At 42.9% G+C, this 20361-nt stretch overlaps 1 protein-coding gene across 2 annotated transcripts; it reads right to left on the minus strand.

Moving 5' to 3' along the window:
• Nucleotides 1-13320: 13320 nt before the first annotated feature.
• Nucleotides 13321-20329, minus strand: LOC122170425 (ADP ribosylation factor like GTPase 14 effector protein). Of its 2 annotated transcripts, XM_042837232.1 has the most exons (5): nucleotides 20187-20329; nucleotides 17078-17580; nucleotides 15991-16121; nucleotides 14601-14824; nucleotides 13321-13840 (listed from the first exon to the last, which is right to left on the minus strand). In XM_042837232.1, exons 2-5 carry the CDS (start codon nucleotides 17498-17500, stop codon nucleotides 13758-13760), a joined length of 861 nt encoding a protein of 286 aa, XP_042693166.1. In that variant the 5' UTR covers nucleotides 17501-17580; nucleotides 20187-20329; the 3' UTR covers nucleotides 13321-13757. The 2 variants fall into 2 exon arrangements, with proteins under 2 accessions (XP_042693166.1, XP_042693167.1); XM_042837233.1 differs by having other exon boundaries at nucleotides 13665-14824; nucleotides 20187-20327.
• Between the last annotated feature and the right edge of the window lie 32 nt (nucleotides 20330-20361).

Below are 20361 nucleotides of genomic sequence, written 5' to 3' on the forward strand. Positions count from 1 at the left end.
TTTTGTTCTGGAAGTTCCTAACAAAAAGCAGTAGATCAGATGAAAGATTATGCTGATGAGCATGTTTAGTTGATGCTGCTTTCTGACAGCCGCAGCCTTTAAGACAATGGCCATGTTTTCTCCTAGAAACAGCTCATCGGAACAATGACCCTCACAACACAGATTCCCACAGAGAAATTAATGTTTTCCATTCCACTCTAGAGAGTATTTGGATAAAACCGTCACTCTACAATATTATTCCACTGTTTCATACTCTTTTTTTTTTTTTTTCCTTCACATAATATTTTTCTACCCTTAAAATAAGGATTCCTATGAAATCCCTGCTTGCCATTGCAGAAAACTGTTGTTTTGGGTTTTTTTTCCAAGCATCCCTTGCCACAGCACTGACAGCTCAGGTTACATTAGAGATCTCTTAGGAGGTGAAGTGGACTTAGTAATGCATCCGACTTTCATTACTCAGCCAGATTGTGGAGTCTATCAATTATCCCCACATTGACAGTGTAGTGAATTAATTGGCGCGTTTGACAAGGACAGCTATTACCCCGTGTTGTTCTGACAGCTGGGTTTGATATCAGAAATTTGTCAACCTTTGCCTCCACGTAAGCTGCTGGATGAACAGATCAGCCCAGGACATATCAAGATTTCTTTTTTTCCCTGTGCAATCTCAACATCTGACGATAACCTAAATCCTAAATAAAATCACAGACATTCATAACATCCATAAGCAAACATAAGCCCACCAGACCTGGGCCATAAAACAACCCACTGTCCTGGCTGACAAAATGTTTGAGGAGTCAGAAAACTAATTTATTATCAGAAAAGTTAGCACCCTTCAGTAATGACTTTCCATGTGTCCTTCAGGTTCCATTCATACTTGCAGGGTGGGAGTATTTTCAGTTTCTCTGAATTCAGAGGTGACAAGGCAGCTGGTGACTTAAACTTCACCTCACTCAGGTGGCAGGATTTGGGTGGTAGCTCCGTGTAAGTTGGATCTGTGCTGTGCTCTGATTGCTGCTACCCCTGTTTGAGACAGCCAGCGCTGACAGTTTCTAATCTTCTGTCTTCTCCATGGCTGCTCACAAGAGCTTCCCCCCTGCCTTTTCAGACCAGATTAGAGAATGACTCAGAACTTTAACAAAGAAAACAACACACAGGAGTTGTCTGTGGCTCAGTGGCCTCACAGCAGCTGTCGGTCTCCATCCCTCCTTCCTCCAAAGGAAAACACGCGGCTGTTCTCCAGCTCTGCCTTGGTGACTGCCATGCCCCCATCTTTCCCCTCCAGCAGAACTGCCCCCGCAGGTAAAGGCAAACAGAACTCACCCTGCAGCCTAAAGTATCTCAGGTAGGAGCACTCCGATGTGGGAATTCGTTAGGCCTAAGATACAGCAGCGGTCATGCTTGGAGGTTAATTTGTAAACAATTAGCGTGTGCTAAAGCTATTAGAGAGTCAGGGCTTACAGCAGCTCTGTAAAACAGCAAAGAAAAAACTTCTTATTCCCAGCTCAAGCAATCAAGCAGCAGCTAATTGGCTTTTTCAAGGCCATGTGGCAAACTGCACGTGTACCAGCAAAGGGAGCCAAATACTTCTGTGCAGTACTGCAGCCCCAAAGCAAGCATCTTTTCCTTGGAATAAAATGATTTCACTTTTTAAATAATAATCTGGAGAACAGGTTGTCAGCATCTGTTATCCAGATTATCCTGAGGATGAGGTCAGACACGAGTGGATGTTGATCTGGGCTCAAAAGCTGTCAAGGAACAGCTGTGTCTGACAGACAGCACCCCAAAACCCCCATTGGCAGGGCTCCAGGGGCCACTGGTCCCATGGGTTGTAGGCCAGCACAGTCAACATGGAGCTCCCCAAGCTGGCAGGAGACAAAACACTGAGTCCCAGTCTCAGCATTTTCTTCTGGAGAGCTAAGCATCTGTCTCCACATAGATTGCAGCCAGGCAGCCTTTCTCCTCTAACTGTATTTCCCTTTCTTGAGAAAGCAGAGATCACTCCTCCTTCCACCAGCAGTCTGTGGGTTAACATGGCTCTTGGTGGAAGTTCAGCACAAGCCTGTATTGGAGTGCTCAGCTCTAAAGATCCCAGCTAACTATGACCCAGCAGCATTTAGCTAGATTTATTGATAGACACCTAAGGAATTGAAGCATGGTGGCTCAGAGGCAGCTGAGCAGGGGGCTGAGGTCTCATTCCCTCCTAGGCAGTTAGGTGCTCAGCCTGTCATGCACTGCCCACCCTCCCACATTGCAGAGGCTTTAAATCTGTTTCCTGATATCCCACACTGCTCGGAGGGCCTGTAAAGGACTCGAGTTTTAAATACTGCCAAAACTGTGGTGTGGTGAAGTGTTACTGCCAGGAATAGCAGTTGGCTGAAAGCTTCAAAATGTTGAATGACCACATGATCATTAGATCTGGAAATTGCAGGTCTTTTCAAAAGATAGCAATGCAATTATTTATACCATACTAGTTTTGATAGCACGTGGTATAAAGACTCAGTCATTTGATGCTTGGTGAAAAGATACTTAAGAATGGCTTATGACTCTTTGGCAGGAAAGTAGCCGTAATCGGTTCTGTTTTCTTTGACCAGGTTACATGTTGGTGGATCACAGGTTCGTTTAACCCAGTAGGCAGACACACAGTTAAAGCTGAACTTCTTCAGCAGCTACTCCAAGGAAAGTGAATGGTAAGAGGTTATGGTTGTGGCATGTTCAGAAAATGAGCAGTGGGTGATCTGGCAGGCTCAGTCCCACAGATCCTTGTAGGAAAACTTTACTTCATGCAAGTCAGTTCAACTCCCCAAGACAAGGGGCTGCTTGCATCTGCAAGAATTTCCAGTGCTGAGCTGCAGGGCATTTTTCTTTCCATTGGAACAAAAACTGTGATAGTGCCTCAGCCTCATACCATAAAAAAATGGACTGATGATTTTTTGTCCTGCATTTTGTCCCCCCAAAAATGAGAAGTGGAAAGATTGCAAGGGAAACAGGTTGCTTATTCTTTCTGCATCTGGCTGCTAGCTTGGTATGAACTGAACACCAAGAGCTGGAAATGTCCCATGGGCAGAACATATCAGAATCTCCTGCAGGTATTATGTGGCACATTTGGTGACATCACCTTTGAATTAAGTGGCAATTTTAAAGATAATTAGATCAACAAGCAGAGAATGTTACAAAAATTAAAAGCAGTCTGATGGTGAAATGTTTACATTTTGGAGGCACTGCATTAAATTATGCAGCCATACATCAAATGAATTTTCAAGTCAGAGTGACCTCTGGTTAATGCATATTGAAATAATCCTAGTTTATGAAATATTTGTTGGTGCAAAAAAACCAAAAAAGTGATACGCTTCGAGTTTGCCTTTTAAAATACTAACTATAGTATATTAAAAAATACAGCCTGGTAAGCATTCATTAGCTGCAAAAGAAGCACAGGGATGCATACTGTTATTGCAACAAACCAAAGTGTTAAATTACCTAAGCTAGAACAGCAGTAGTAGATTTCTTTCAGAAAAAAAAGGCTGCTCAAATAGACACAGGCTGTAAGATTACCTTTAAAATGTTTTACTGTGGACCTAAAATAGCTACCCAGCTTTAAAAAAAAAAAAAAAGAGAAGGGGAAGGAAAAAAAAGAGGGTGAGAAAGAGAACATAATTTCAAAACCCTTAGCTTATTTTTAATTTATAGTCCTTGGAAAAAAAATAAGTGGATAGCCCAATCATTTATATGCCTGGGCAAAAGCAATACATCTATATAAAAGTACAGTGATATATTTCTGTTGCTAGTTTAATGTGCTGCTCTGTGCCCTGCGTGTTCTGATTCATTGGAGAGCAGCAATCATGTCGACAGGAGCTGTTCTTCAGTTCCCATCAGCGACAACTAAAGGCCAATTCAAGGTTGTGGTGGGGTCATGAATCTAACACAGTCACTGATAGAACAATTTCCCTTCCACATGACACCGTCAGTGGGACACAGAGGGAATATACAGCCAGGACTGCAGCAGGTATGTCTTGTTATTCTCATCCCTCCTCTCCCCCCTTCCTTTTTTACTTTTAATTTTTGATGCTGGGCTCTGCTGTTAAAAAGCCTCTGGGGCATACACAGTCAGGAAATAAGAAGAGGGGAAACTTCTCAGCCTTTCAGAAACTAGCATCTTCTTGGCCTCTGTGCGGAGCAGCTCAGCAATATGAGCTCAGTTTGAGAGCCAGATCCACCCAAGATGATGCGCGCTGTACAACCATGCCAGCCTTTTAAATGAGGAGCTCTGCAAGCTCTGCAATGACTTCACTTCTGGTACTGTTCCTTTTGAATTAATAGAAAGGGCATTTTTATTTGGATTGAACCCCACCAGAGTCACTAGCCTTTCACAGCATGAAGCTTGGACCTGAATTTTGCCTGACACATTCTTTTCACAGTTCTGTAGCTTATCCTTCCAAGGGACTTGGCACAAGCCTGGAACAAGCCCCAAGAAAGGAGCCAGCTCCTGCTATTGTTTCTGCCATACATGTCCCAGGGAGAGCAGATTTTGGACCAGATGAGTAATATTTCATTCTCATACCACTATTAGTCATGGTGGGTATACAGCATCTGACACGTTAACACAGTATAGCTGAGAATTTTCAGTTAGAACCGCAAATTCTAATCTCTAGCAGTGGGGCCCACATTGAGGAGCATTTTATTGCACTGACAGAAACAGTGAACACAGTAAGCACCACATTTTGAAAAGTTACTTCCAGTACCTAAAGTCTTAAGGCTATGCAGATTTCTGCCATCCATGTTAAAAAAACCCAACATAACGAAACACAAAAAACAGACCTGTAAAATCATGGAATCATCGGATGGCTAAGGTTGGTGGAGTTTAGTTCATTTAGTTCAAACACCCTGCTGTGTGTAGGGTTGCCATCCACTGGATCAGTCTGCCCAGGGCCCCATCCAACCCCTCCACTGTACTCCAGACAGGGCTTCATGAGAGCAGAGAGGGACAATCCCTTCTCTTTTCCTGCTGGCCACTGCCCTTTTGATGCAGCCCAGGATATCATTGGCCTTCCGAGTTGCAAGAGCATATCTCTGGCTCACCTCCAGCTTTCTGTCCATCAGGACCCCCACGTCCTTCTCCACCAGGCTGGTCTCAAAGTCTTCCTCTCACAGACTGTACTCAGATCTAGGATTGCTTCAACCCAAGTGCAACACCATGCACTTGGCTTTGTTGAACCTCACTAGATTCTCATATGCCCACTTTTCAAGCCTGTCCAGGTCCCTCTGGATGCCATCCTTTTCTTCTACTTTATCAACTGTACCACTCAGCTTTGTGTCATCAGCAGACTTGCTGAGGGTACACTCAATCCCATGGTTTATGTCATTTACAAAGATGTAAGCATACCTATTCCAAGGTAGACCCCTAGGGGACACCACTCGTGACTAGCTTCACCTGGATATAGAACCATTGTCATCAACCCTCTGGCTACAACCATCAACCATCCAACCAGTTCTTTATCCTCTCAATAGTCCATCCTTCAAATCCATCTCTCTTCATTTTAGAGATAAAGATGTCAAAGGCCTTGTGCAAGTCCAGGTAGATGTCAGTTGTCCTTCCTTTGTCCACTGATGCTGTCCACCAGATTGGTCAGGCATGATCTGCCATTGGTGAAGCAGTGCTGACTGTCTCAGATCACCTCCTCATCTTGCATGCGCCTTAGCATCTCTTCCAGGCAGATAAGATCCATGATCTTCCCAGGAAAATGTGTCCATGTGTCTGTGGAGGTTCAGACAACTTTCTCAGCCCCAGAGATGGCCCCTTCAGGCTGGGACTCCCTGAAAATCTATTACAAATTCTGTCATTATAATTCTATAATTATTAAATTTTAGCATTATAATTCTATCAATTCTATCATTATAAAATCTATTCTATAATTCTGTTACAAATTCTAGGATTCTGCGATTCTGTGAAAAGCAAAACCGGGACAGCAGTGGTGGGCCTATGTCTGTGCAGGGCTATAAATGTAGGGCTTGGACACCCAGTGTGTCACACCCTTACCAGCTGCAACTACTGAAATCACTGTGTTCCTGGGAAACACTGAAACAAAATTAGCAAAAAGTGCAAAAAGCTCAGATCTAAAAATATAGCTGCAGTTCACAATTCCCTTTAATAGAACTATATTCCTGCACTTGGTGTAACTGAAGGCATTTATAGACAGGGCAAAAAGATGGAATGGAGATGTGTGTCTATGAATAATAAAGCAGCACTGTGAATGGGAAGAAGCAAGGTTGTGTAACACCACCTTCTGCAGTGATGTCCCAGCAAGGACGGGAGCTCCAGTTCTGGTTCAGGCCTGGCAGCTGTACACAGCTGTGTCGAAATACACAGCGGTTTTACTGTTTATCCCCTTTTAGCTGACAGTGACCAAGAGCCCTGCAGGCATTACCACAGCACACGTGAGCTGGGAGGTGACCACGCGCTCCTTGGGGCACCGTGTTGCTGTGAGCAGTGGCCGTGGGCAGCACGGTCACACATGGTCCCTGGCCTTGGAGCAGAGAGCTGCACCAGTCTGATTTCACTTGTGTTAAAAGTTCTCTGAAAATGGAGACCTGGGTCTCTCTCATTATGTTAGATCTGTGCTGGCAACTGGATTAATATTAAAACGACGTACACCGTACACACGCAACTCACATTTCCTAGGTTACAAATAACTGGAGCAAAGCAAATATGCCAGCATTAATAATTCACCGCAAGAGTTTAGCTTGTTTTTCTTTTATGGAACTTCTACAAGCAGATTGCAATTTCCTCAGATTTATTCATTATTCACATTCAGTCAACAATTTAAAAGAAATGTTTACCTACTAGATAGCCTGTGTTTTGCTTCCCGTGTCACTTGTCGGTCTTGTAACTTGAACTGGTAGTCATAATAATGCAGTTAAGTCATCTGATATGATTTCTGTCCCTTGGCTACGTCAAAATTCAATTCTTTGGGGAGAAACTACCATCCACGTGTGCATAAAGATCAAGTTTCTACAAACATTATTGTCTGTGCCCGAATTCATCCGTATGCAAGCAGACTAAGAACTGAGCTGTTCAGATGTGTGACAAATGATCATTAAAACAGGCAAAACATCTTCATTTCCTCACTTCTCTGTCAAGCAAGAAAAAAAAGGTTCCTTAGCTGTGTTTAACCTCTCCTGCTACGTGGTTCTTCCCCTTCTCCACTGGTTCTGCATGTTGGAAGTTAACGAATTAAAAACTACTGGCAACAATGAGAAACCTTTTACTCGCATCTCATCAGAAGCCTTTGAGTTTCTGAAGATCCATATCCACAAGTGCACAAGTGGATGGAGAAATGAGCCTGGCCAAGAGCCTTCCACCCCAGGCCATCACAGGAAACTGTCAGCTTGCAGAAGGACCTGGGAAATGACAGTAGTGATGACAGAAAAGAGAAGAGCTCCTGATTATTCCGTGCTGTGTAGTCATTCACCCCTTAGTGGCCATGCTCCTGCTCTCAGCTGAGCCCTGCTCTCCAAACTGAGCAAAGCGCTTCTGCAGAGCTGAGTCACAGCAGAAGCCACAACGCTGTTCAGGAGGAGGTGAGAAACCAGGATGTGTAGGCTACCTCCAGAGAGCAGGGGTCTCTTTCCCTGCATCTGTGTCGTCTTCAAAGCTGCAGTGCTCTCTCTGCATTTTTGGAGGAGGTGGAATAGATTTAGAAAGTGGCTGCTTATCGATTTATCGTCTTTATGCTGGACATGGCTTTTTATTAAAGAAAGCAGATACTCAATACTGTTAACTAGTAATGGGAATTGACTTTTCACTAATTGCACAGAATCTGGCATTAATACACTTTAATAGAAAACGAGTCCATGCACTCCGGATCAATCCTGAAGTTTTTTCTGCTTGCCCTACAGACAAAGGACTCCAGCAATAGCAACGTAGTTAAATGAGGCACTTCATATTTTTATTTATCTACCATCCATCCAATTACTGAGACAAGCACACGTCTCCAAGGAATGAGGGAAGGCTGTAGCTTGGCTGCTGATCCTGTCTGTGCATCCTGCAGGGACCATCCCTTGCGGCATGGCTGCGATGCAATCCACCACCCAGCTCCCAGGGCTGCTCCTGCACCAGGCAGATTGCCACTGTCTTTCAGGGCCTGAGTGCATGGCTTGGAGCAGCCTCACCCTGTAACCATCCCTCAGGCTGCTCTCAGCTCTCCCGTTGGCCTCCTCTGTGGCCAGCAGGATAACAGCAGGCCCTGTGGCGTTCTAGGCGCCAGCAATGACACTGGACTGACAAAGAGCAATGCTAATTAATGCTTCATGCTAGTTAATGATGGATACTTATGTCATATGAAAATCATTTGTAGTTCCCTGCAGTTGGCTCAGCTTGACTCCTGCTGCTGCCTGCCTCCCATCAGGGAAACCCTGCCATTAGTTGGTCCCAGCAGCACTACGTTTCTTTCCCACTGAATCAACTCTGAGAAAGGAAAGCCGAAGTTTTGCAAACCTCTCTCTCCTCACAGCACCACAGTGGTTGGTCCTGATGGCTACATCTGGTTGTAGGGAGCCACCTGTATTTGTCCTTTGTCATGAAGTGTAGCTTCATGTACGTGTAGCCACTGTACTAGCAGTGCCAAACAGTTGCTTCTGGATACCTGCTGACGTGCAGAGCAAGCTGCCCCACAGAAATATTTTATTCAGTAAGACAGGACTCGAAGATGAAAGGGTAACTACTTCTGATCATAACCGTGGCTTTGTCTTTTCAGCAATTATACTTTAATTGCATTGCCCTATTTGAAATAGAATTGTAATTGGGAAAAAGAAAATGACATTCCCTGATGCGTACTCTTGACACGCATTATTTGTTTTTTATTCAAACATAAATGTTCTCTGTAACGCTATAAAAAAAAAGAAAAAATATAGCAAAATTGAAACGTCAGTAGCAATTTCGGACATGTGAAAAGCACCATCAACTTGTGCTGGTTGGTGGGCAAGGGGTTTCAATTCAACTCGACAGAAATCCAGTTGTGAAATGAGCAGAGTTGGAGAAGAGAAATGATGTGAGAGGGAAAGGACCTCAGCCCCAGCCCTTCAGGAGAGCTGGCTGTTGCACATGGCAGTATCAAAATATCATAGCCGCAACCAGCTGTGATTGTGTGATAAATGGGCCTTTCAGATCACGTGGAAACAGAAGATGCAGAAAGATAATTCAAACCTTACTGCTCACCACTGAATAATTACTAGAGTCAATATAAGTCAGTGAAACACAGGTTCCTTTCAGTTGTACTCTATAGAATGCAGCTATAGAGAAGTGTCTTTGCATCTTCTTCCTTAACTCTCAGGAGGATCCAAGAGAATCTACTCTGGTGGCAGCTTATACCTTGTAATTTGCATTTGGCATTTCTGAGAGCCGAGCTCCAGCCAGTCTGGTGGTCACACTGCGTGCAAGGAGAGCTGGGGCTCAGTGCATCACTCCATGCTGGGGGAGGTACCTGGCAGCACCCAGCATGCTGCAGTTCACACACACATGGAGTAGGAGAAGCTGCTGATGTCCTCTGCAGCGATTCTTATGATGGATTTCCTTTGTCAGCAGCTCTGCATTCTCATTTGCTCCAAAACAGATCCAGCCCAGTGTTAGTTCAGAGAGTCAGCAGTTCACAGGCAAGAAATTAACACAGGGGAGCCATAAACCAGAGGTGGCTGGCATAGATGAGGCTGGATAAATTGTGCCTCTTGTTTCTTTTTTTTTTTATAATAAAAGCAAAACCAGAACCAAAGCAGAACAGTCAGAACAAAACCTCCTTTTCAGAAAAATGGATTTTTAGAGTTGCCTGCAGACATAACCTACTTTTGTTAGTGTTAGTTAATTCCTCTGTGCTTTGTACCCAGCTAGTTTGTTATGACCAGAGAGATATACAGGCATGCAGGCTGATGGAACAGCGTAGTGAGAGCTGGGGGTCCCTTGGTGGATGTCTGAGCACCCTGTACAATTTAAGAGCCTGACTTGAGGTGTAGATCACCACATAAGTGCATTTAATAACTTTCTCTTCTGCAGAGACAGCTCTCTGAAACTCCCAGGAGGTGGCACAAAGGTAATAACTAAAAACTAAACAGAAATATAATCACTGATTAATAAGGTAACCGTTACAAAGAGCTGGGTGTCAGGAGGAGAGTTAAAGCAGCATTGAAGACAGCTGATAGGATGCAGCCCAGGTGATGGGAAACTCCCAGGGGAGCCACCTGCCAGAGCAATTGGATGCCATAAAAGAGAAGGAAAGGGGCAACTTGGAGCTTACTTGTGCTGAGGTTATTTTGCAGGGAGAAAATTCATTCTCTTGAATACATCTGGACTCTCAGGCCCTCAGTAATAATGTTCTAGAGCAAAAAGCACTTAATTTAGGAAATCTGTTATATTACTGAAAATCTGTAGAACTTGATTTTCTATCTTTAAGCAAAGTAGTTGCGTTACTCAAGCTGTGTAGAACCTTTACATACACACCAAATTATGGTGCTTATTTCTTCTCTATGTGAGCTGCACTCCGGAGGAGATATTTTGATCCTCTGTAGAGAATAGTAAATTGTAAAAGAAACCGTAGAGCTGTGCTCTTCTCCACTTAACAGCCTAATAGCAAGCTACATATCTAGTGTAGGGGGAGAAGCTTTTATAAAGACTAAAGAGAAAACATGTTTAAAGTAAGTGCTAATGTAACGCTAGTTGAGTCTGCTGTATTTTAGCCTCACGGTCGTGGTGGTGCATGGCATGCCTTGGACCTAATCTTTGAATCTGTCCAGCAAAGGAATCTTTGCCCCAGCCTCAGCAGCTGCGTCTCTCCAGTGCGCCAGGAGCTGACGGTCAGGTTTGCAGTGAGCTGATGCCCTCTGCTGGATACGAGGAGTTTCTGGATGAAAAGCTGCTCTTCCAGGGCAGGACCCCTACCAGGAGCCAACTGGGCAGCTCGCAACAGAGGTGAGTGTTCCACAAAATCTGCTCAATGACAAAGCAAGGTCAGAGAGCACTTTTCTGTTCTGTTCTTTGTTTGCATCATTCGTTTTCCCTTCACAGCCTCTCCCAAAGATCTATCTCTTAGTGGCATGGGTACTGAAAATGTTATTATAGCCACAACATTTGTTGCCACATTTGTTGTGGCTATACATTTGTTGGCCACAACAACCCCAGGCAACACTACAAGCTTGGGGCAGTGGCTGGAAAATGCAAGGACTTGAGGGTGTTGGTTGACACTGCGCTGATCATGAGCCAGCAGTGTTCCCAGGTGGCCAAGAAGGCTGATGGCAACCTAGCTTGTATCAGAAATAATGCAGGCAGCAGGAGCAGGGAAGTGATCATCGCTCTGTACTCAGCTCTGGTGAGGCCATACCTTGAGTACTGTGTTCAGTGTTGGACCTCTCACTACAAGAAAGACATTGAGACCCTGGAGCATTCAGAGAAGGGCAATGGAGGGGTCTGAGCACAAATGTTATGAGGAGAGGCCAAGGGAATTGTTCAGTCTGGAGGAAGCTCAACAGAGACTTTATGGCTCTGTACAACTCTCTGAAAGGAGGTTGTGGTGAGGTGGGGGTCAGCCTCTTCTCCCAGATATCAGCAATCAGATGAGAGGGAATGGCCTCAAGTTGTGCCAGGGGAGGTTCAGGTTGAATATTAGGAAAAACTTCTTCTCTGAGAGAGTGGTGAGGCACTGGCACAGACTGCCAAGGCAGGAGGTGGAGTCACCGTCCCTCAAGGTGTTGAAGATCCACAGAGATGTGGCACTGAGGAGGGACATGACTAGTGGGTATGTGGAGGATGGTTTGATAGTTGGATTTGGTGATTTTAGTGGTCTTTTCCAGCCTTAATGTTTCTAGGATTCTATGAAACCAAAACAGTATTTAACACTGTACTTGAGGATCACAAATCTGGATCCCCGTGTAATGAAATTAGCCCATGTGAGATGTATTGTTCATAAAACACATCTTGCTGCAACCAGCTTCTGTTTTTTGAATAGGTAAAGTTTGTCTAGGCATTAAAACTTCTGCCTTTTGATATTTGCAATAAATTAACACAGTAACTAGGGCATGTGTTGGCCTTTCTCTTAAATGCATGCAGGTTTGAGAGGTTACACCTGGTTTATGAACTGTGCCTTTTATGTAAAGTTATTTCTTTTGGCTATATTCAATAGAACATACTGTTTAATAGGCTTAGTTGTAGAGTAGTTGAAAGATGGGAAACTACATTTAGTTACTGGGAACTGTTATTTTTAGAGCACAATAAAATAAGTTGTGATTATACTGATGGGATTAATTTTTGAGGTGTTTTGACTTTTTCCTGCATGGTTCTACAGAAAAATTCATAGTTGTTAACATTATAAATCTAGCAGGATGGTAAAATTTGACTTGGAACAGCGTGTTCTTTAACAGATGAAGAGAGCAGGAGAACACGGTAGTGTATAAAAACAGATGATTCAACTTAATGATGCTCTACATGCAAGGCTTGCTAAGGAAATACTCCTACATAGAGGGTCATAAGTGAGTAAGGCAACTGAACAACCAACATCAAAAAAACTTGTTGGACAGGAAAAATACAATGCCCTCATTTAGCTTCTGCACAAATAACAGTACTCAGTACTTATCACAGGTTCTTGGTTAAAAAGCAGCCCTGCATATTCTGTTATAAAACCGTCTGAATGATTTATCTGGGGAAAAGTCACCGTTATTAGTGTAAAATAAGATCCTGAATATGCTAACCTACCAGAGACATCATAGAGATGCAGAAATACCATTCTAATAATGAGAGGCTCTGGACAGTTTAAGCTCCTGGTGGACTTGAGTTCCATTGAAGAGAAATGCTTTAACAGTCACAGAATTTGAAGGCTGAACTGTGAACATGATAGTAAGTTACACTCAACAGACAGAAGCTTGTTTTTAAGAATGTATATTGCTGACTGCCTGATTTAATAAACAAAAAACCAAACCAACAAACTCTAATTAAAACAAACAAACAAAACCAAAACCAAAAGGCCAAACGTACAAGATTGAGCCAGCTTTCTCCCTGGCTTCCTTTCACACAGGTATGTGTTTGTGTGTTCATCTAATACAAAATGTTGCTTAAGAGCTTTCCAAATATGGATCAAGCACACAAAATACATAACTGCTGTGTTAGGGTGTGTTCAGTAGTCAAGAAAGTTAAATGCCAGTTGCATGAAAGGGAAGCCACAGGTATTATTCATTGGTGGTGTTGCTACCTGGAGGAAGAGTATAAAGAAATCTCTATGATGCTTTTTGTGACAGATGTGGCTGGAAGTCCAAGTCAATGAGGCATGCACGCTTTTGGAAGAACAGCCAATGTTCTGGTTGAACAAAAGAAAGACCGTTTATTTTCTAAGTGGATCTAACAGCAACAGCATCGACTAAATCCATGCTTATGCCTGGCTAGGACCAGCAGATGTCAGTACAACACAAAGCATAACTGGATTTTAAAAGTGGCAAGCTTCAAGAAATTTACAAATAAATACTCTGAACAAATAGCAAGATCATACAAAGTTATCACATGAAAGTTTCAGAAAGCCATAGTCAACATTACTCTTGAATAAATGTGATTTGACAAAATACAGATCTTCCAAGTCTGTCACAGAAGCAGAAAATGTATTTTTAACACAGCACAAAAGTAACACATTAGATATTAACTAATATTTCAATTACAAGTTTTTATTTCCATAAATCTTGCAATTCAGCAAAATTTAAACTTGCTGAGGAGAAATATTTTATCAACCCAAAATTTCAGTTCAACTGTTTTTTGTAGCAGTCTGGATATTCTTAGTTTGGGAACAGACAGTTGAATTCATTTCAGCTGCATGTAAACCTTTACCTTAAAAACAAGCAAAAAGAAAGAAAGGGGAGAGGGCTGTGAAGTACCAGTCCAATTACAGACCAATAAGAAATACAGCAAAATTATTTCAATTGTAACAAGAAAGCAACCAAGTGCTACCACAGTGAAATACTTTTATATATTTTTCAGCATTTTGATAGTTTAGTAACACCCTTAACAGTGAGACTTTTGAATTCTTAAGGATAACTGGATCCAAAATCCCAGTAACTCAGTTGGGATCCGTACTCCTAAATCCCTTTGAATAAAGCTAAAAGAATTGAATTTATCAGAGGTAGCTGTGATAATGTATAGAAGATGTAGCATTCACTGTTAGTACTGGAGAAATCTTTATTAATACTGGGTGTAGCCTCATTAATAACAATACAAAAGCGTTTCACATACAATAGTTCAAAACCATGCAACTGAAAAATGAGGGACACAGGCAGATGGCACACTCAAAGCACTGTGACACAATGGTGAGTGGATAATGGTATGCCACGTGGAAGTTCAGCACCTCCCTTCATTACAGTGCAGCGCTGATCAATGCAAACTGAAGTGACTAACAGGACAGTACAACGTAGAATGAGGTGTGACAACAAGTAGTACGATTAAGAATATTTCCTTAATCATACTGAGATGGAATGTGGAAGCACGCTTATCACCATTAATTACAATGGTTTTCATTAAACAACTAAATGATAAATGTTATTTCAGAGTGGAACGTACATCCAGGTTAAAAAAAAAAAGCATATGCACTAACCAACGTGCTTATTACGAATGATTTCTCCTCCTTCTATCTCAATTTGCTCATACAGCCATTTGCGGTCGCAGCGACATTCGGTGCCACACTTGTTGGAGCCACACTTGGGGCAAGCATAGAAACATCCCAGGCAGTCTTCATCAAGGCAGTCACAGAGGTCCATCCCACTGTAAAGAAGTAGTCCCTGGCTATCGTAGACTTTACTCTTGGCTGGTATAACTTGCCTGTATGATGGAAAACAAGTTATTTCCTTATTTTAATACCAAGCAGCTAATTGCCGTGGACAGAACTTTGCTGTTTTTGAAGATGTTCATTTTACCACTGCATTGAAGTGTATACATGTTATTGTACTCAACATTTGCCAGCTTCACATTGTATTGTCATTATAGTGCTTTTGAACTAATTCCAGGACCAGGAAGTTTTTATTTCATCAATAGGTTAAACATTTATTCAACCACTTTGGAATATTTATGATGTTAACTTTGTTACCTTTCAGGTGATGTGAAAGTCTTCTTTTGTAGCTTGTAGCTATAATTCAAAGTTATATAGAATAGTTCATCGTGTGCATGTTCTAATTTATAAGTTATTTTTATGCTTTAATCACTACTCGTATCCCAGTCAGTTCTATTAAACTGTAGAATCACAAAACCACTCTGTTCAGAAACAGCCTCTGGAATTTGTCTTGTCTGACCCTCTGTTCAAAACCAGGTCAACTCAGATAAATTTGCTTAGAGCCACACCTAGCTGAGCTCCCAGCAGCTCTGAGGTCAGACACTCCAGACATTTTTTGATGCAGTGCTTGACCACACGCTTAATTCAAAACATTTTCCTAGTTGCAGCTTATGAATGAACAAACTAGAAGCAACTATGCAGGGAGATGCTACAGGTATGTGGTAAGTAGCACCAAGTGCATTTTTTTTCCTGTAAGGTTAAATTCAGGGAGACCAAATTGGTCCAAACTTTTAGTAGAAAATGATAGACAAAACTCAGCTGCATAAGCCTTCCACTCTACAGGAAAACTGATTTTAAAATAGGTCTACTTAGGAAGCTGAAATTTGTTATCCAGTGTCATCCAACCTGAACGCTAATCCTTCTAGAGTATGTAAGCATTTAACATGAACACGTTTGTTTCTGAAGTGTAGTTACTGAGTAAATTGAAATATGACAACTCCAACATTTTAAGTGTACTCTACTTGATCTTACTCTACTCAAGTTTGACCTATGATCAAATTTTGATGCATAAACTAACAGCTTCATTTATAATCTATGTAGTATTGTCACACCTTACCAGAAGCTCGGTATTTTCATTGTGTGAAGTGTGAGGTGTTACAGAGACACTTAAAGCAAGGTCACTGTAGTGACCTTAAAGTCACTACAGGAAGGTGCTCACCTGTCAGAGTTAAATGACGGATTTTTTGTTTGCAGTCTTCTTTTTTCCCTCTTACTGGTCTCAGGAGTGAATTCAGTCTGTCGTCCTGGGTTAGCAAACTGCAGAGACTTCAAAGCCTTAGCTGTACGCCCCTGAACAGAGACAGAAAATCTCACTTCATTATGAATAAGTACCCAAATTCTTAAGGAAATGCCCAGTCAAGCCAGGATATTGTAACGACTGAGGTATGCTGACCCCAACTCTGAGCACTGTATTTCTCAGGAGAAGACTTAAGTCTTCTTAAGTGTTACATTACAGAACTCTGCCAGTCCCAAAAGTCAGTAATATCTCCCGTTATGCAGCTGTAAGATACAGTTGGGTGGCTGTGCCTGGGCTGAGGGGTGACTGCTCCTTGAATGCCATGCTGTTTTGCTCTAGAGCATATGTGGATGAGCTCTTGTTGACTTGGTTTTCCACTTGGTTCTACTGATTACCTGCACGCTTCAAACAAAGCACCCAGAAATGTATAAACTGTGTTATGAACTCAGCACTTAAAGCATCATCCTCTCACATCAAACTGCCCCTGAACAAACAGGGGCAGCTCAGGCACCACATCAGCGTGCACTTAATTCACTTCCATGCAGGTTCACTTGGTAATGAACTGCTAGATGCAGTAGATTCTCTTAAAACTGAGGAGACTAACCCAGAAGTTTCTCTCAATGCTCTTAGAAACAACCATTGCAGTGTTTAAACGGGAGCTTGCTTTTCACAAGGCTTGAGAAACAGCTTAAGACAACAGCAGCCGGCTGGTATTTACATAACCTGAGGTGTACATCACCCTAGCACTCAATTAATTAGCAAGGCCCTAATATTTAATTAGGGAAGAGGATTTTTAAAGTAAAAAAAGTGGAATGAGCGTATGCACTCATTTCATTGAACGCTCCTCCAAATAAAGGTTCAGATACAGCAAACTCCCATGCAGCAAGAGTCTGCACCTTTTTGTATTTCTACTGAACAACTTGGTTCGTTTATATAGGACTTGTATGAAGCCCAGGTCCAACAGTCTGCAGAACTTAGAGGGGGTGGGACAACTGATCCATATACATACGTCCGAATCAAGCTTTCTTCTTTGGCGTTCTTCAGCTTCGACATCCACACTCCCATTTATTACCTGCATACATTTGGGACAAAGCTTCCAACCAGGTACAAACTGTCTTCCAAACTTGGCAGTTAGAAAAGTTGCATCATGCAGGTCAATTGCACGCAAGTTTTTCTTTGATACTTTTCTGTGCATATTAAAAGGGTCGCAACACGACTTTTGTAAGTCTTCAAATCTTTCAATGTAAATTTTTGCATGATGAAAGCAGATGGTGTCGTTCTCTGAAAGGGTCATTCCAGTCCTAAGCTGAAGCAACAGTAGATCGAATGAAGATATATCTTCCTTAGTCTTGAAGCCAGTGTGACGGGTATAATAGGTCTTATGGCATTCATTGGTAGCTTGAAGCTGAACTCCAACTGAACAAGGATCCATTTTTATCAGAACAACTTATTTCACTTATTTTGCCTAAAATGAGTTCTTTGAAGTCTTTAGTAGTTCCTATGAAGATCACCCTAGAGAAAGCATTAAAATCAATCAGATTTGTGCTGCAAACTTTTACCTGTAAGCTTGACAAACTAGGCTCAAGTAGGTTAAGATACATTTCTTAAATTATACTCTAGCTTTCTAGTCTAGATGCACTCATTCTCTTTTCAGAGGCATTTTTTTTACCAGCCATTCTAAGTATCCATTCAGCAGCACTGCCTTATCAAAGGCAATCTGGAGGTGAGGTGTGAGGTAGATGATTTGTTCAACAGCAGCCTGCTGTGCTCTCCAGCCTCCAACTGGCACGCTCCCAGCTGCTCTAGGAGAGGGCCCACAGGACCTGTCTGATGGCTGAACAACTCAGCCATCTGGTTTCCATGTAGTTTCAGGGGAAAAAAAGGTAGGTTGCTGAAGGTAGGCTGCACAGGCTGATGCCAGCTGGTGATCTACATCCAGCAGCTATCAGCTCTTTCCTTTGTACTCCTAGGGAGCAAAGAAAAGCCTGGACAGGTGTGAGTCAGCACCCTGACTGAATGTGAGTGTCTCCAGGAAATGGCCACCTGCAGTACATGTAAGGATGTGTGCACTTGTGGATGGATGGCCTCTGCATGCAGCTCTTTCTATCTGACTGCTACGCCCCCATCATATAAACACGGGGCACTCATTTAAACTTACTTAAACACAAAATTAAAAATATTATCCTAGCTATTGCAGAGTGGTCCTGCCCATGCCAAAATTTGTTACAAATCCAGCGTTGGCCCTAAAACATCAAAGCTTGAGCCAATGTTGTGCTATTTTCTACTACGACACAATGGGGAAAATATATCCTCCAAAGGAAAAGAATTCATTTTCTGACACAGAGAAATCAAAAAGCATCATTACTTGTTCTAGCCACTGAACAGGATAGCACATTTTTTAATGAATGAAAGCATCAGTCAGTTGTAGAATGGGAGAAGATAGTCTAGGATACTACTTCTAATAAAATAAAGGTGAGTAGCAGCACAAACAACCCAATGACATGAAAATGAAATGTGTTAATTTAACCAGACTACAGAGGTATGATCACAGTGGCAAAAGTTCCTCACAGAACAATTAGAGGCCTTTTACAGCACTCTGAAAAGCCACTGTTGGGAGTATATTTTTGCAGCAGAAATCCCCTTGATTGTAATGCCTTAGTTTTTCTAACCAGATGCATGCACTTGAAGAAGCTGCATGACACATTTCCATGTATTAAACTGTATGCACAGCAATTTAAAGGTGTTGCGTAGGACGTGTGGTTGTTGAGTGATTCACCCATTCCAAATATAAGAGAGAATGCTTGGCTGTAGAGAGATAAACTAGTTTTTAAATGCAATTTTACAATTTGTTTGAGATGGAGCAGGGTGTAAGAGCATTAATTCTTCAGGCAATAAGAGCCCTGAATGCGCAGGCACAGTTTTAGAAAGACTTGAGTTTAAAAGGAAAAAGGGAGGGAAGAGAGGAAGGTGAATCTCCTTCTGAAAATAAAGCAAAATTAGTTCCTTTCTTTAGCAAGTTACCCGTGCAGAAAAGCTTAAGGTAGTGAGTTAATAAGACATTCTGTATTGATTTCTCAGGTTGTTTTAGTGTCTTAGTAAACCAGCTATACTCAGAACTAGTCACTTTTTTAGTCACTAAGTGCACGCTTGTCTTTTGCACTACGGTACATGGAATGCTGTATGAGTAAAGCTCATTGCAGCTGAGCATGTTTTTAACAGCAGTATGTCAACACCCAATAATATGATTCAGTAAGTCTGTTGCAGGCCATGCACCAAACCTGCTGCAAACGTCACAACGCGTGCTTGCAACTGACTCCTGCTCTGGTAGATGGGTGCAGATGAGGAAGCACGCTAGATAAACAGAAAAGTAGTTCTGAACTGTCAGCATTTGCAGACGCATCACAAGTCTGACTTCTTGGTAGATGTTTAATTAAGAATTGATAACTTCTTTTCTATAAAGGAGAAGATAAGTGTTACATTGCTATCCTCGGCTGACAGCTGCTCTGCCAGCTGACCGTGCTCCTGAAGCACTGCTGGGCTAACGTAATGGAGTGTGCATCGAGCACCAGCTGTGTGACTTAACGTGTCTCACTCACTCAGTCCTTTTGTAAAACCTCTTGGCAGAAGCTTCAGCTGTACTTCTTCCTTCCCTCCACCTTGGGAGGAATACACAGCTCTTTGCCTTTAATTCTTTGGTTGAAACAGGAGAGGGCTCCAGCAGCCTGGTGCTTTAATAGAGGCGGGTGCTGACACCTGTGAAATCAGCAACGAGCGTTTACAGACAACAAACTAAAGCAGGACACAGTGATGAGAACCAGGACAGCGAAGCGCACGTGCAAAGTAAAGAACGCGTGAAGCAGAGCGAGGGCTGCGTCAATTCTCGGAGGTAGGAGCAGAGAAAGAAGGTAGGAAACCGGTCTAGAGCGACAGCTGCGGGCCGTGAGAGGCCGAAGGGAAAGAGAAGTCCTGATGCGGAAGCGCAGCCCTCGGCCCCAGGCGGCGTTGTGCCAGGCTCAGGCTTCCCTCAGAACGGCTCCGCGGCCAGGCCAACCCAGAACGGAGCTTTCCCGGCGCGGCTGCCGCTTCTCCAGCAGCAGGGGCCGTCCCCTCCCCGGTACCTTGCCGTGGACTTTCCTCCGCCTCTGCGCCGGGACTCCCGCACCCGGCTTCCGCGCGGCCCCAGCTACATCAGCGCTGCCGATGGCGGACATCGACCGTGTCTCTCCCCGGCTACCGTAGAGCGGGGGAACCACCGTAACGCAAGGAGCTGCACTTCCGGTTGGGCGTGCAAGG

The sequence above is a fragment of the Centrocercus urophasianus genome, unplaced genomic scaffold (genome assembly GCF_019232065.1).
Source record: "Centrocercus urophasianus isolate 14NV4802_14NV808 unplaced genomic scaffold, USGS_Curo_1.0 seq_7, whole genome shotgun sequence".
NCBI classification, from domain to species: domain Eukaryota; kingdom Metazoa; phylum Chordata; class Aves; order Galliformes; family Phasianidae; genus Centrocercus; species Centrocercus urophasianus.